Genomic DNA, 17,995 nt, shown 5'->3' with positions numbered 1-17,995 from the left:
GTGCCTGTCTTCCTGGCACCCATACTTGTTTTGGCAGCCATAATATCCATAGCCTGCTGCTTTCTCCATTAACCTGATGAGAGAGATAGCTGTCCAAGGACATATTTGGTACCCTTCAGCTGGACAGTACTAGCTGCGGTGAGCCTTCTGTATTAGAAGCCCACTGTCCATTGTAAGTCTTTCCTCTGTCTCTCCCTCCATTCTTAATGCACATATGTCACCCTGGAACGTAAAAGAATGCTGGATTCCAACTCCATACCATTCTAAAATTATTCTTTTTAAATTTTTCCTGCTCTGCTTTGTAAAGAAGCATGGACCAGATCCTCAGCTGGTATGAATCAACATAGCATCATTGATTACACTGGAGCTATGCTGATTTACACCATTTGAGGATCTGGCCATATATGTGAAGGTATTCTTCTTGCAGATTTTCTGCTCTTACAATATTTATCATATTTGCTCACCCCTGCATACAAGTAGTAGTAGGCGCACAGAGAATCAGAGAGTAATGGCAAAAGGACAGACTAAGTGCACTACACCAGGCCTTTGCCCTCGGATTTTCCTGATTCTTTCTTAGCCTCATGCTGAAGGCACCGAAGGGACCTGTTGCTTTTATCATAGTTTATTCTGCATAAATCTGTTTGTGTGCACAACAAATTCTAGCAACAAGCTTTAAAAAAAAAAAAAGCGTTTGTCAGTGTTTAGTTTGTAATGTAGCTTTGTGTGGCACTGGATGAATTTTCAAAGCATCACAGACAGGTTAATTCTGGAAGTGGCCTGCCACAATGTACACTGGGCTAAGATTCCGGCAACAAGCAGCAAATGTAATTTGTGGTGGATTCTTTTTATCATTACTAAATATAACTTAGAAAGTGTCTTACAGGTTTGGGTGTCAAGAGTGAAGGCCAAGATATTCCGAAGTTCCAAGCGATTTTGGGCACCTCAGGTTTTGAGGGCCCAGTCTGGGGCATCTTAAAGGGGCCTTATTTTTCAGAAAGTGCCAAGCACCTGCCCTCTGGAAGCAGTCCTCTTTAAAAGGGGTCACTAGGCACTTCTGAAAATCTTGGCCGAAGGCTGCTTTGTATATAGTGGCATTTGGGTGGTCGGTGTGAAAGCAGTTGCTGCTCTCAGTCCAATTCCTAGCATATCACATTTGGCATTTATGTTCTCTCTTCCTTGCTGTAAATGTTAGCAGAAGGGTCAAGGATCGAATGGCCATGAAGAAAGAGTTGCCCATTGTCCTCAGAAATTCAGTCACAGTGAATACACTTTGGTGGAGCAAAGCACTGTGTTAATGTTGTGATTGGACAGAGGTTTTCATTCTCTAGGGCTCTCATTCGGAAAGCCTTCCATAAGCACTAACATGCATCTACATTTGTACAAGTGCCAGCATGTTTTGCATGTGGACTAAAGAGAAGATGGCCTTGGGGGATAAAGCCCAGAACTGGGAAGTGAAAGACCTGGATTCTGTTGCTGGGTTTGCCAGACTTCTTGTGGGAACTCGAGCAAATTCCTTATCTCACTGTGCCTCAGTGTCCTAATCTATAAAATGGGGATAATGCCTAGCTTCCTCTCAGGGATGTTGTGAGACTACCTTCATCAATATCTGTATAGCACTCATTCTCAGACAGAAGGCTCTTTGGGCCAGATTTTCAAGAGAGCTCTGCTTCAATTTAGCTACCAAAATGAGCAGCTCAGCCCTCAAATCTGGCCTCTTATTTTGATGCCCAAGTGAGTGCTGAGGTCTTTTGAAGTTATGGCTACATGTAAGGGTGCTGAGCCCTTGAAAAATCTGACCCTATAAAATATGCAAAATTATTTAGTTTTATTACTACAGCTACTTAGTTAATGAGTTAGCTTGCCCATTCCCCAGTTTCTGACAGTATGAATCTAGTGGGGTTGGGCTGAGGGGAGAATAATCTGCTAATGGATGAGCCAACATAGCTACTTATCTTGAATGGTCACCTTGACTTTGTGACCACATGTGGCAGGTTCCAGGGAACTGCTGTAAACCTGGGTGAACATTGTTCTTGTGCATGATGATAGAGGAGCAGAAAGGCCTGTTTTTAAAATCCTTATTTTGTTTGTTTTGCAGGTGTTTTTCCAGGTCTGACCATCTTGCCCTCCACATGAAGAGACACATCTAACTACCTAAAATCCATCAGCATGGCATAGATGTCAGCTGAGCTAAAAGACATGGCATGAAGGGTGGAACTCAGTTATAACCCGCTGCCTTGCGGAAGAAGAGAACTTGATCACATGTAAACCTCTGTACACAGACCACACACTCACACTGTCATGCACCCAACTATACTTAAATACATACATCTGTTCTTTATGCCTTGCCCCAGCTGGATGGAAGAAGGTGCAGGAGAGGAGACGGGGTAGAGGTGAAGTCAGTAAGATAGAATAATTGCTTACAGACTTCATCACCCGTGGATTTGTTTCCAGCTATTGCCAGTAGAAATCAAAGTAAAATGGAAGAGGCTTCTCTGCAGGTGGACAGCAAGTGGGAGGGGCTTATTTAACTCGCTTCTCAATGCAACTCCATAGGAGAATAGGTCGTCTTGAAGTTGCATATTTGTAGCACTAACTTTTCTTTTTAAATAGATGGGGGGGGGGGGCGGGAATAATGACCTAGAAAACCAAATCCCAGTTTGGTAGCCAAAATTAACCTCTTGGTTCCTTTGTTCTTTGTCTGAGAATTCCTAATGCTTGACACGTCAAACTTCTCACAGACACTTTGATCTGTCTTGGTTTTGGTTCTTCCTAGAACTGAGCTATTAAGATCCTTTTAAGTCAATACCAATGGCCTTAATGGCAGTTGACTGTGGAGTGACACCTGTGACATATACATCATCTGTTTGGCCTGAGTTTATGTAGACTTCATGGAGGACGATATTTTTGTTTGGGTATTTTTGTGTTAACTTTTTTTTTACTATTGCATGCCCTATGCACTGGTAGGGATTATGGAAGCTGCTGGCATGACTGAAAAGCGGCCAAAGGAAGAGTCCCTGAAACACGACGTTATATCTCCATAGGGATCACCTTATTGCCATAGCTAGGACTTCTTGTTTGTCTAATGAAAACTTGAAAAGCTCATGTGGAAGCTTAGACATTTTATCTTTTCTCCATGAACAAGTGATCTTCAGAACTCCTTTTCTTCACCTGCTTATCTGTCTTGGACTGGACAATCAGGCATGACGACAGATTTCCTTCAGCACCATGTGAGCATGTTGGCTACAATCCACAGTGATTGACAAATTGTGTTGCGTGTTCTTGTTATTCTATTGACCAATTTAAAACATTGACTTTTAATTTGTTGAAAGAGCACCTGCAAACATTTATTTTCTAAGCCTAACTTTTGGTTAAGCATCTTACAAAAAAAAAAAAAAAAAACCCAAAAATACTACTCTAGTCCCAGAGTGGGAAGGTGAGAACCTCTTCCAAATAAAGTGGCTTCATTCAGCATTAATCTTTTAAAGGAAAGATCACAGTCCTCCTTTCCCACTCGTCAAGGTGATGGTATAGCCCACGGATATTAAAAAGAATTGTAAGAATATTTAAAGAGTGAATGAAGGGTTGGCTTTTGTGCACAGCACTGAGGATTTTCCAAGTGATCGGTCTGGTATTGGTAGCATGGGTCCTATTCGACCTTCAGTCTGTACCATCCAGGATCAATGGAAGCCTCACGCTCACCCTTGAATCCTGTAGATAATTTGACCATCTTGGCTCAAAGTGGACTAAATTTCTTGTTAAAAAAAGAAAAAGTAATATATATATATAAATATAACTTGCATTTATAGCAAGTTGGCACTGGCCCTAACTCCAAAGACTGCCTTTAGGACCATATAAAATGGCCTATGCAAGCAGGTGGGGTGGTCATTGGACAGGTTGTATATTTTGTATATTCTGGGACCCTCCCTACAAGACATGTCTAGAAATGAAACAAAATGGCATATGGTCCACAAATGGTTGCTGCTCTTTTATACTGTACTAGCCAACTGCCCTCCTTTGACTGTTTTGACTCATTGACTGTTAAATATTTCCCTTTTGGGATGCAAAACTGAACTCTTAACAAAAAAATGCATAGCTGTAAAACGTAAGAGCAGTCACTGGAATAATTGGTACTTGCGTTCTCCGCATCTGCGCAACCTTTGTTCCAGTCAGAGATTGAATCTACCTGAAATATGTTTATTTTGCTCACAGTTTTTACAAATACTGACTGTCAGTTGGATACTTTGGTGGGGAATATGATATCTGGTCCATATGGCATGAGATATGGACCAAAATCTAACCATCTTTTTGGGGGGCAATGATGTAACAGTGAAAAAAGTAAGAAAAAATTGAGTTTTAGTCCAAAGATTTAAAACTAACTATACTATTAAAAAAAATTACTGGAGCACTGCTTGCTGACAATCTCGTAGTTCTCGACTTCTGTGTTTGCATACTTCTTATGGCCATTCAATCCAGGAGTTCAGTTGGGTTCTGAGGGCCCTACAACCCAACTTGTGTTTGAATATGTGGAGCATCTTATCAGGATGTCTCATGGGAGCTTGAGGATACTTGAACCTCAGCTGCGTGAAACTATAGAGCATCCATTCAGTGCATTAGATAAAAATTTAGAAAACTCTAGAAGACGTTCATTCCTATAGCATCCTACAGTACATGTGCACATACTCACCACTACATTAGGCTGTGAACCTGTATAAATGTTCTCTTCAGAACTCTAGGTAATCCTGCCTCTAGAAATGTTACTAATAGTCCAGAAGACTTAATATTAAGGGCAATTTAAGTACAAGGCTCTATTTTAAAAATGAAAAAAAATGGAGAGAAAATATTTGCTTCCTCTTGTTAACATCTCATTTAAAATATAGCAGAACAAGGGCCCTTTTGATAAATATCAAAAATTTCTGAAATATTTGGAAACTCTTTTGTTTTTACAGATAGGCCTGAATCAGAATACCCCAAAACCATAGGAAATGGGTTCAGAATCCAAACCAAGACCTGGATTTCTCAGTTGGGCCCTGTCTGTGATGGTCCTCTAACTTTGAAAGAGAAATTTGGGGTTTCAGGACCATCACTGATATTTTTCAGAGACGTTTGTAATCTGCGTATATTGTGTCTCAGCTCAGTGCACTCTGTCAGTCATTTAATAGCAGAAAGTGCACGTTCTAGTCTCAGAGGACAGTGGGTAAAGCAAACAGTTTGGTCATAGTTACGATTTTTCAAAAGTGACTAGGGATTTTGGGTGCCCAACTTGAGACAACTTAAATGGGTCTGATTTCCATGCATTGGTGCTCAGGACTCCGTAGAAAAACCAGGCTCCTTTTAAGTCGAGAGCTCAAAACCTGAGGCACCCAAGATCACTTGCGACTTTTGAAGGTCTTAGCCCATGTTTTTCTGCTACAGTTGCATTCACTTCATTCACATTGTAAAGAATCACTAGTAACAATCTACCTGGGACCCATGAAAAATGGGAAAGAGCTAATCCTCTCTATAAGGCTGCTTTGGGAACCAAGTTATCTAGCAGCTTTTCAAAAGAGCCTTAAAGAGAGGGCTTTACCCTGTTTCCCTTCAAATTGAATTCATGCCCATTTGCAGAACAGAAGACATAAAATGACCAGACATGGCTTCCAAGATCATTGGGGATGGGAACAAATTGAGACACAAGTCCCACAAAAAAACTGATGCCTACAAACTGGTGGAAAAAGAGCACAGAGGAGGAATATGAGTTTCTCTGAATAGTGATGTAGCATTAGTCTGGAGAAGAGCAAGCAGGACACACTTCATATATTAGGACACTGGGGTACCTGAGTTATTCTGGATTTACATTGGTGTAACTGAGCAGAATGTACACCTTAATGGGGTTCTGCTTCAAAAAAATGAGTTAAAGTTTCATTATGAGGCTTTATTTTTTTCTTTCAGTTATTCCATATCAGATTTTCTTAGTGTAGGTATAAAAGCCGGTTGTCTCATAACTCAGTTTGGGATCGGACATGCAAGTTGGGTTTCCTTCTTTCTTTAGGGTCACCTTTTTGATCTGTATCCTCAGCACTCCTGTCGTGTCTCACTGTTCCCATATCAAGCATGGAGGGCCACAGTGCCATGTTTTTAGTCACTTTTCAGAGCAACAAAAACAATCCTCAAAAGTGTACATATAATATACAAAATGCCAGACAATTCCAGCAATTGGAGTGAGAGCCTAGCAAATACTTCAATCCATTACCCCAGAGGTGCTTTACTCCAGTGACCAGCATTCTGTCTGTTGAACTAGAGAATTACATCCTCAATGGTTAGAAAACAAAAGGTGGATATCATTTGCTATTAAATTCCATGAATGAAATCCTAGCCCCATGTCAAGACTCCCATTGACTTCACTGGTGCCCAGAATTTCACTTTGTGGGGTTGATTCTTCGCTCTATTAAACTGGTGTAACAGAATATAGAATCAAGCCTAGAGACCTCTATTAGTTTCCTCCTTATTAAATTCTACAGGACCTTTCTATTAGGAGAGAAGTCTTAGAAAAGAAAAAAGTTATGGAAGTCCCAGTATGACTGTCAGCAGACATTACTGTACCATGCAGCCTATGTCTTGGGTCCTTACCCAACACATTGGAGTTAAATTACTTTAGATCTAATGTAATTTACATCACTGTGCATATGCACATTAGAATACTATCTTTCTTCTCATTGGCAGCAGGCTTCACTGGAATCTGATTTTATTTTATTTTTTTAAAGGCAAGCACCATTTTACTTGGTACCCTGAAACCACTGACCAAATATGGGAGAAGAGGGTAAATTGGAATGTAAAAGTGGGACACACTTCGTTGCTTTCAGGATTCTGTGTTTAATTTAAGCTAAAAGCAACTAACCTTTGATGTCCTGCCTAAAACGGAGACGATGGATGAATATGATGGCTAGTGTGACTGAGTACACCTTCTCTGTGACTTGATCACTATTTGCAAACTCAGAGGCTCTCTCTCTCTCACTGTTCCCCAATTTTGGGCATTTTTGTTTCTTTTAGCATTTTTCAATACAAAGATTGCCCTCCTATTTAAGCTCTTGGGATCTTTGCTTCTCTATGTACCGAAGAGATCATAACAGATGCTTGCAATATAAGAAACAAATCAAGCTTGTTTGTTTCCTTTTTTCCCCTCCACCTTACATGTGTCAAAAAGTATAAAAAAAATATGAGGGGGAAAAAGTTTGTAAATAATTTCACTTTCACAAGGCCAACCGCCAGTGGCTCCAGGGTTTTTAAATCACACTTTTATTCATGCCTCAACACATCTTGATTCTTGGCATTCCCATGTTGTGCGATTTTGTATTTTTAAGCTTTCATATTTGTGGGCAAAACCTCTAACCCAACACTCCCTTAAAATACATTTTGTTGGTTTCTGGTAGATCATATATTTTAAAAAGAACGTGAAAATAACTCTATTCAGTATTGGCTTGAAAAACAAAAACATGAAAATCCTCTACTTCCTAAGATTTTACACCCATTGATCGAAGAGTCTTGCCTTCTCTTACTAGCATTATTTCTAGTCCCTTGGAATGATGATTTCACAATGAAGCTAAAGTGTTTAATCTTCCAAGTGTTGCATTAATAATAACAGGGATAATTTCTGCGATCTTCCTCAGCCACAACATCTCAGTGGCTTCAGTGGCAAGTTTTGCCCATGTAAGAACTGCAGAAGTTGGCCCCCACACACACTAAGGTCTCTCTTATGTAGTGAAACTTTTCTCCCTTCTTTGAGAAAGAGGTCAGTATATTCAGAAATGTGGTGACCATCTGCCTTCTTTACCACCTCAAAAGTGGACTTACCTAATCGAAAACATTCAGAAGCAGGTGTTTTCAAACAGGGTTTTGTTTTTTTCCTTAAAGCTTATGAATAGCATATTTTATGTAAAAATTAAAGTTGGACTGTTCATAATTTTCATAATGAAAGCATTTACTTGTAAGTGTTTGGATTCCAACTTCTGTGTACTGCCAGAAAACAGGTTCTACCCCCTCTCTCTGGGTGTGTATGTATAGCACATACCTACATGGAAGGAGAAATTGGGCTACTGACATTTTCAATGTGGTAGCCAACTGTGCCTATTGCCTTTGGTTTGGGGAGGGTGCTCACTGTTGCCAGTGCATTTTAGAAATAGCGTGGGTTTACATAGGAAGTTTTCAGCCGTATTTGTTGCTGTATATTGTGAGCTAGTAAGCTGCAAACTAGGGGGCGGGAAAGGGAGGGCTCAGACTATACCCGGAGAGTAAAACGGAATGGAGAGAGATGACATTTTTAGCCTTTATCTTTGGACTGTAGAGAAAAATAAAAACCAACACACAGTCCCAAAAAGGCCTATTGGCTGGGGGGCTGATCCTTAGCTTATATTTTAACTCATCTCTCCTGTAGTTTAGAACACGAGCCCTACAGGCCCTGAGAGTAGCTTGAAACACTGGTTTAAACACTACTTTGTTACTGGGGCCTTGTCTCTACCAGAGAAGTTGCACCAGTTTTATAAAATCAAGCTAGTTAAACGAATGAAAACGCCACTACATAGGTGCGCTTAACCTTTGCTCAAGTCTGTTTAGTTTGCATTGGTAACTTTTAATTAATCAATCTTAACTGATGTAAGAAACAGCTAAGCTATTTTAGGTGCATTTATATTAGAGGCTGGCTCTGGTTTAACTAGATTGATTTTAAAAATCAGTCCGATGAACTGTTGTAACTTTTCTCCCATAAAACAAGGCCTTCGTATTTCTGCTCATTTAAACAGAAAGTAAAAAATAATATGGCCAAGATATTTTTCTTTTATAGCAATGTTCACTTTCTGCCCCGCACTCCTTGGTTAAGCTCTTTCTTGGTCCCTACTGTATCACTTTAACAAACAAACAAACAGTACGAGTGCTCCCCCTTTGAAACAAAAACACCCCTCTCCCCCACAAACAACATAGCTTGAAGGATGTTCATTTTGCACTATAATTTTTCTTTTGCCAGATGTGTCTAACAAGTGCATTTGGAGATGCCCTCGGTCACATTCTCTCAGGCCTACTCTGGTATTTCTAATATATCACAGAAGTACCCAATCTTGTAGCCCTCAGTTCTGCCTTTTTTTGACATTTTATTTTTTTTAAGCTTTTTATAAATATATATATATATAAATATAAATATATTACTTTGTCAGTTTTTTTGCTGTACAAAAAGTCTTTAAGATTTAAAAAATATTATTTGTATTATATGATGGTGGTATGTTAATGTTACAAAATTATTAATGAAGAAAAAATTTATTTTTGTTACTGGTCTGTTTCATAATTCTTTTTTAAATTGGTATATTGTAAGATATCTATGCAAAAATGTTATGTGATGCATTTTTATTTAAGAATGTAATATGTGTAATAAACAGTAGAATGTGTTTGGCCTGAAAATGGTCAGTGTGTCCTGAATGTTATTTCGTTATTGGAACTTCTCTGAATAAAACCTCTCCAGATAATAAGGCCTTAGCACTGCAAACACGTACATAGAATCACAGAACTGGGACTGCAAGGGTCATCTCGTCTAACCACCTGCCAAGAGGCAGGATTTCTTGTGTCTAAATTATCCAAGACAGATGGCTCTCCAGCCTTTTTCTGAAAGCCTCCAGTGAAGGAGATTCCACGACCTCCCTAGGCCGTGTGTTCCATTGTCCTACTGTTCTCACAGTTGGGAAGTTTTTCCACGAGATTTAATCTAAACCAGTCATGCTATAGTTTGAACCCATTGTCTCTTGTCCTGCCCTCTGGGGCAAGAGAGAACAATTTTTCTCCATCTTTTTTTATGGCAGCCTTAAAGTATATGAGTGGTCCCACTGAAATCAGGATCAGGAACTAAATTATCTACTTTGTTTTTACTTTAGACCAGCTGAGTGTCATTTACATACGTGCCCGGTTTGGGAGACTCACCCTAAAGGTGTTCCCTTGATTCAAAATGTTCCTGATCCTCAGCTGGTATAAGTCAGCATCACTCTGCTGGAGCTATGCCAATTGACACCAGCTGAGGATCTGTCCCATGGCATTTTTATAACATACAGCACTTGCATAGCACTTTACATCTATAGCGGTCCAAACATTTTATAAAGGGAAGTAAATATTATGATCCCCTTTTACCAGGGGGTCAGAGTCACAAAGAGATTCAGTGACTTGCTGAAGGTTGAACAGCTCAGTGACGGAGGCAGGGATAGCATTGAGGTCTCCCGACTCCCAAGCCTGTGCTCCTGTCTATGGAGCACATTCCCTCTCAAGGTGCTATAGAGCAAAATTTACATCTCTGGTCTCACTTAGTCTCCCTTTTTTTGTGGCTGCAATTTTGCAGGCACTATTTAGTTCACTTGGATGTCCCAGCCCCTGACTGTACCAACAAATCAAGTTCTTGGATGGCCAACGACAGTAATTGTGGACAACACAAATAATAATTGGCATAAAATAAAGAGGCTAACTTCTTAAAATCGGTCTTGAAATCCTTTATGTTTATGCTGGTGGAAGTGTATATTCAACCCCACCTGCCTCATTGGGAATTGCATGCACTCATCCTATGGGCTGGTTGGGCCCCTATGATGCAATCTATCTGTTTTTCCTCCCTGGGACAGCATAGCTCATTACCCCAGGGAATTGCTAATAGCACGATTAGTGCTAGACACTTTGGATCTGATCATCCAGTCAGCTGCGTGTGAACAACTCCCAGTGACTTCTATGAGATCCCAATTGGGCTTCAGATGTTGGTAGTACATCCATGGCTTGGTTTTGATTTCAGTGATATTGATCAAAACTGATGTAAGTCCTCTACAGTCATATCTGGGGGAAGACTAAAGTGGGTAACCACGGTGTTTCCAATACCCATGGGTGGTAACTATTGAATGAGCTCTGTATTATAAACCTACATTTTTAATAAGGGCTTCTGGTGAAACATAAAAATGGTGGGTGCTGTGTGTTTTTGGTCAGAGAAAAGCTATCATTTTAAAGTTCCACATAGACTTATGGGGCTTGTGAAAAAGAGGCATTTGGGGGTGGGACTGTTGTAAGCACTCAACACTGATTTAATTCTTTTTCCCATTTAGGTCAATAGTGAAACTCCCAACAACTTTTATGGAAGAAGAGCTAATACTGAGCACTTCTGAAAATCCTACCATAGGTTAGGAGACAAAGACTCCAGCTGGGTGGATAATCAGCAGGGCTTACTTTGTAATGAAATGGGTGCCAGGGCTCAAGCAATTTTTTCCCATTCGTAGCTGATGCGGCAAGCCAAAAGATGCTAGGGCTATGGACTGCCAAGCCTAGAGATGCCGGGGCTCAGCCCTACCACAAATTAAGGACTGGTAATCAATATGATGGCACAAGTCAATGCTTCATATTTAATGGTGACCACTTCATGTCCTATATGGGAGTATATTATTAGTTACACTTCTGCCAACAAAGAATGCAACACTTGTTTAAGTGCTGAGGTTGTGTTCGTTTCTCTCTGCTGATCAAATAGTAAACCTGATGTTGCTTTAAAAAAAGCCATTGTATGTTAAATGAAACATTTTCTTATAGTAAGTGTGAAATAGTCTGAGTACTTTGACATCATGCCACAAAAATACAGGGCTGAAAAACTTGTCCATTTATTATAGGTGGAAATACTTGTATTATGTGGCTATAATTATAGCAGTGTACATAATTATTCCAAATGTCTACAATGTATGGAATTATAACCATATAATAAACATTTTATAGCATCTTTCATACAACCCTGATGCCCAAATCCTTAACCTCTCTCTCTCCCTGGGTGCTGTGGAAGTTTTGGGTTAAGTAAGTGTAACCGTCATCACTAAAACCTTTGGTGCAATTTGACTGACTTCTGCCTGCCTAGCCTGTAATAAAGGACAGAGCCAAGCCTTTGACTAGTGTATCAGATGCAGAACTCTCACTTACAGGTAAACACTTTAATAATTTTGTTCTTTAGGAACTTTCAGAAAATCCTATCCTTTACCTTATCATATTTCATTTCCTTTTAGGAGCCGCTACGTACTTAGTCTACAAGAATAGCAGTCACATACTTCCCTGGACTTAAGGCCAGGAAAGCTGATCATATAAAGAAACATCTTCCCCCTCAAGCTGTTCAACTAACAGAAAGAGAACAAGCTCCTTCAACAGCTTCCACTGCCATTGCTCTTCCTGCAGAGGGGCAAGAATCAGTACTACATTCTCCCCATTTAAAACAAAAATCTGCATCCATTGATGCTAGGGTCAGTCCCCGCCTTGTTTCCCACCCAGATTAGAAGGGATACCCTCCCTCCAAATACTCCAAGGCACATCAGCTGGAACGGGGTGGGGTGAGAGCTGAACTGGTAAGGCTGTTCCTTCATGCTAAACGAATCCAATCATCTCCTGAATAAACTCAGCCTCTTCCCAGTCATGACTCCAAGGCTATCAGGTGGACAGTACAAAGTGTCATAGACGGCTGCCAGCTTGCATTTGTTTTCTAGAAAGAAATTAGATCTGGTTGAAACAAAATGTGGGGATGGTTTTGCAAAAGAAAATGAAGAAACTATAAAAATTAGTGTGTTACTTTTTTCTACCTTTTTCCAGTCGAAGGTTTTCCCACCAAAAACAAACAAACAAACAACATTTTGAAGTATTTTGAATTTTTTTTTAAAAGATAAAAAAAATAAAAAAACCCTCCTTTTTCAATGAAAATTGGACCAGGCTCCCTCCCCGGCTTTCCAAAGACCCTCCACATTGCTGAGTTAAGTCAGTTCTCTCTCCAGCTCTGTCTGCTGACGCAGCATTGGCATGTGTGTCTTCACCGGAGTGTAGGGAGGCAACTAGAGTCATCAGAGCTGTGAGACATGGGGGCTCTCGAGCGCAAGGGGTTGCCGATTTGCTTCATTTTGCTTCAAATCACGTAGGATGTTTCCTGAGTTCAAAGACCCTTCCTTGGCATCCAACTGAGCAGATTCAAATTCTTTTATTGTTTACACTGGTTGGCTAGTGTCCAAATTACCGTATAGCAGTACCAGCGCAGGTTGTAGTGGGTCTAATCACATGGATTCACAGCTCCTCAGTGTTTGTTTTTTCTTCCACCAAACGCACTCAGAAACTTGACACTCACCAAAAGCTGCTACATTTCATCTGGAAACTATCCCATATCATAAATCCCTATCTACCCTGTGGGGTGGGGAGGAGTAGCCTCAAACTCAGCCTGTGTTCCCAAAGCAGCACAGAGTGTTGACTTCAGGCTGAAAGCCCAAACCAGGCAGATTTCATCTGGTCTGGGGCTCATTATGAAGTTTCTGAACAATATCAGTGTACCTCAGGATTCAGGATACATCCGCCCCTTAGTATCCAGTGGTTCAGAGAGAAATAATTAGGAAACATTAGGAAATTCTCCCCGATACAAGGACATTGATGGAAAGTTGCTTAATGACAGGGCCTACATTTGGTGGCATGATTCTCCTATCACTCATCCTGGTGTAAATCAGGGGTAACCCCTTTAAAGTCACTGGAGTTAAAGTGGTATAAAACTGGTATGAGCTGGAAAAGAATCTGCTAAGGGGATTTTAGCCCAGCCCTTACTAGGCTGAACAATAGTCCAGTGCAGAGTACGTACTCGAAGGGAAGTATGGTTAGAATAGAAGCCTGAGAGTCAGGAGACCAAGGTTCAGGTCCCTGCTCTCTGCCCCTCCCTCCCCCCTCCCCGACAGACACTTCCCCTGGGAACTTAGAAAGTCACTTAAGCCTCTCTGTGCCTCATTTTCCCCTCCTGTACAATGGGGATAATAGCACTGCCCTACCTCACAAGGTGCTGTGAGGACAAATTCACTAAAGACTGTGAGGTATTCGGACACTATGGTAATAGGGCCACATAAGTACTGCAGATGGAGTGTGCTAAATGAAGCACTCTTTCAAAACTGAGGTGGAAAAGAATTTTTGGATGCTCAGGAAGGATTTCTGAAAATAGGCGGCTTCCTACTCTCCAAAAAACTCCACTTAGCTTAGGAAGTAGAAAGCTGGGGCAGAGTTGGGAGTCAAAATCTTAGCAAAAAGGGCCTTGAGTAACAGAATCACTCTGAAAGGCCAAATGCAAATCTCTCTCCAATGCCTTCCTCAGACCCTGCAAGGATATGGTTAGCGGAGGACACAGGAAGAGATCTGCAATAGCTGAGCTAATCTGGAAAGGGGAAGATAAAACAGCCCTGGTAATCGGAGCAATGATGCATAGCACTGTGGGAAACGTTTATGAACTCTCCGAGCGCTGTAGGGGAGGAGTAAGGGTTCCTTTTACCTCTCCATCTAAATTCAAGGTAGTAGCTCCCGGACAACTCCATCAACACACACAAAACCCAGATCATCTCAGTCATCACTTTATCCTCGGATGAACAGATTAGAATGCTTTGCTTGTCTACATCTGGTCTTCTCAATGTTTCTCAGCTTCATGTTTGCCGTGTTGGTCTCAGGATATTAGAGAGAGACAAGGTGGGTTAGGTAATATCTCTTATTGGACCACTTACTATTGATGAGAGAGGACAAGCTTTTGCACTCCACAGAGCTCTGGATAGCTCGAAAGCTTGTCACTTTCACCAGCAGAAGTTGGCCAGTAAATGTTATTAACTCACGCACCTTGTCTCTCGAATTCATCTCAATCTCACTTGGACGTGGCTCATCCCTTGCTGCCATTGAGAGAATGTCAGGTTTTTAATATTACCTGGAGAAAGAATACGTTGGTACTTCTGCCTGACCTCTTCAATAGGCTGTTTCCTTCAAGTTTAAGAGGCTCTTCTTACAGGGAGCACATGGGCCACCAAGAAACAATGAGCACGATGACCTGGTCTCAGTCTCCACAGCTCAACAAAGAGAATGATGCATTGGTGAGTCAGTGTGACAAGAGCCAAAGTGTGTATGTGTGTCAGGTAAAACAGAAGACTTAGCTGCTTTGTCCTAAAAATAAAGAATGAAGGAGGGGCAGATTTTCACAATACGTGTACTGTATCATTGGGCCATTAATGAATGGTGAGTTCTTCTAAGTGCCTGGGTAATTAGACATCACTAGAAGGAACTTCCCTATGGGGACACTATCCATCTATGTATTTATATGGCCGTATCCTCATCATAGTATCTGATTACCTCACAGTCACTAACGGACGTTATCCTCAAAACACCTATTTCAGGCAGGGAAGTATCATCCCCCTCTATAGGATGGGGAACCGAGGCACAGTGTAGATTAAGTGAACCGTTCAAGGTCACATAGGAAACCCATAGCTGAGCTGGAAACTGAACCCTGGTATCAGTCCAGTGTTTTATCCACTGGACCAGCCTTGCTCAGGTGTGGTACAGCTGTCAATCTTCTCTCCTCCTCCTCAGCATTCCTCCCTCTCTCCACGCTGAAGGGCGCACACTTCCCTTCATTCCCACCATAACTAGCGCTCAGTGTCGCGAGTTAAAATTCTTTTGTTGCTCAGAGATCCCTTCTCTATAAAGTTAATTGTTTTCTTGGCAAGCCAAATAGCATTGCCTCTCCTGGGTGGAAATGTTTACAATTTTCTTTGCTAAGTGCTGGGGTTATTTTTTCCACATTAGAAACCTAATTTCCTGTGATTCTTGGAGAGTACGGGCAGGAAGAGGGGTCAGGAAGCTCAGCACAGAGTGAGGCAGTGATTAAGAGAGAGGGCTCATTTGCTTTCTCTTCCTCCACAACTATTGGAAGGAGTTTTGTATGTTCCTGACCCGATAGCATTTTGCATTTCCCCAGTTAAGGGCACCACTTTGTAGCCCCTCACATAGCAGGGCCTGAGCAAAGGCAGAGAAAACAAAATACTAAATCGCACCCCTCAAAATATAAAAGCAAGAGGTGGGAGAGGGCACGTATTATCACCCCCATTTCACGGACAGGGAACTGAGACACCAAGATCCTGAAATTTATTTCGGCATGTATCTGCCTCTTTAGGAAGCAAAGTCCACCATTTAGGCCCCACTGACATTTTCAAAACCGCCCCGCACGCTACCTAACCCCGCAGAGGCCTGAAAGTTTCTGCTGGTGATCTTTTGCAAAGGCTGCTAAACCCCTATGCGCTAACGAGCAGCTCTAAGCCCTCGCTCGCCCTGAAGCAGGATTCTCGGGGGAACACCTTTCTTGCCAGCAGAGCCCAATCCTAGAGGCACGTTCAGAGCATACCTAAGGCCCAATATCTGTCAGACCCAGCAGCAGGAGGGCCAGATGTAGCCGGGGGAGGCAGCAACACAGCATGGACACAAAAGAGATAGTTGGACAATGCAGGGAGAGAGTGAGAAAAATATCGAGCAGGAGACGGAGGTTGTTTCAGATGCTAGGACATGGGCTTCCTAAGCAGCTGGCCTGGCTTAGGTGCCTAACTTCAGGAGAGTGCGTGTGGCGGAGGATTCCAAGTGAAAGGAGGCGCCTCTCTCGGTCCCATCAGACGGGCACCCGAGGTTGGCCGCTGAGGCGCCTCTCCCCACCCCCCTCCTCGCCACCTCAGGCAACTCCCCGTTCAGCTTGCTGGCTTCTGAGGATCCTAATTCTCCCCACACATTCTATAGGGAGCCTGGGCACCTGGCTGAGGATTCCACTCTGGGTTAAGCGTTGCAATGCTGAGCAGAACAATCCCTCAGTACCTTTGGGGATCTGGGCCCGAGAGATTAAACGACCTGCCCAACACCACACAGGGAGTTTGTAGCAGAACTGGGGTGGACTGAACCCAAGGTCAGTGCCTTAACCACCAGGCCTCTCTTCCTCCAGCAGGAAAGCTATTGAATTTGTGGGTGGAGAGAAATTACTACGTGGTACATTGAGTCTTGGGGGGGGTCTGATCTTGCCTCTCTTGTACAACCAACACTCCCTCACTTCAAACGCAGGAGCTGGCCCTGATCATCCTGGCTGGTTTGGGGAAAAGCCTGAACAACTCTTCTTGAACTAACTGGAAATCTCTGCAGAGGAAGCAAGACCTGTGATGGAGAAGGGGAAACTCAACAGGAAACACAGGTGAAGCCAATCTTTTCACGGAACGTGGAAAGCATGATGTTCTCTCCCTGCGCAGCCATTTGTTGACCTTTCCCTCCCCCCCGTCCCCCGCTTCAGTTTCTTGCAGCCCCTTCCTGCTGCAAAGCCAGCTGCGCTTGTTGCCGAGTCTCGAGTTTCTCTTGCAGGGTTGGTTACTAAATAAATTATAAAAATGCTGCAGTTGGAAATATTCTTCTCGGCCGTGATTGTTTTCAACCCCATAGCTGCAGGTCTCTTCGTCATGCTGACATGCCGGCTCTTTACAATGGACACAGCTGCTATCTCCAGCAACACAGCCTGGCACACCAGTTGCTAGTGAAAGGCCGGCATATACAGACACTGGCGGACTGCACGGCTCCCACAGACTTGCCGTTATTCTTACAGTTGTAAGCAATTGTTGGCCTTTTAATGGTGTATGGGGAGCTCAGCCACAGAGAGCAGGTGTTACCCTTAGTACCTGTTGCCCCAGGGTTGAAAGGTGACCTGTCAGCGCCCCGATACACTCAGAAATGCGGCTCTGGCCTCCATGCATGGGGCCCTCTATAAGCTAGCTGTGCCAGACCCCAGCAGTCAGGCTTGGGATCGTCTCCTTCTTTGTCTTGTGCTTTGAATTAAGAGGCAAAGAGGAGGGAAATCCAGAAGGAGGTGTGGGAAAGAGTGGGGGCAACTACAATGGGAGGGCAAACAAAACATCCGGAGGCAGAGCAATGTGTTATCAAGAGACAGAAGCAGCCCCTGGGCAGTTGCTGCTTAGCCATCCTAAGGGGGCTGTTCTCCCTTTGATGTTAGTAGGAATTGTATCAGGCACATACCAAGGGGAGAACATATCCCTAATTAATCAGTAATCGCTGGCAGCAAGTCCATATGTCAAAAGGGGTTTGGCCAACCCCCTCTAAAAGACTTAATTTCCAGTTGGAAAAGAAACCAGGAGGAAGCTACAAGTAAATTGCTTATATGTTTGTGTCCAGCATGCTT

The 17,995-nt window shown here is 42.4% G+C and overlaps 1 protein-coding gene across 2 annotated transcripts in view; it reads left to right on the top strand.

Annotated features, from left to right (window-relative positions):
• The window catches only part of KLF7 (KLF transcription factor 7), a 66,958-nt gene extending 64,346 nt beyond the window's left edge, over nucleotides 1-2,612 (top strand). For both annotated transcript variants that reach the window (XM_073306620.1, XM_073306618.1), the window contains exon 4: nucleotides 2,096-2,612. In XM_073306620.1, the coding sequence (XP_073162721.1) occupies nucleotides 2,096-2,133 (38 nt within the window). In that variant the 3' untranslated portion in view covers nucleotides 2,134-2,612. The remainder of the gene's footprint in view (nucleotides 1-2,095) is intronic.
• Nucleotides 2,613-17,995: the final 15,383 nt, after the last annotated feature.

This window comes from Lepidochelys kempii, chromosome 11 (assembly GCF_965140265.1).
Source record: "Lepidochelys kempii isolate rLepKem1 chromosome 11, rLepKem1.hap2, whole genome shotgun sequence".
In the NCBI taxonomy this organism is placed as follows: domain Eukaryota; kingdom Metazoa; phylum Chordata; order Testudines; family Cheloniidae; genus Lepidochelys; species Lepidochelys kempii.
The sequence above is the reverse complement of the archived record's forward strand: the minus strand, read 5'-3'. Positions and strand labels throughout refer to the sequence as shown.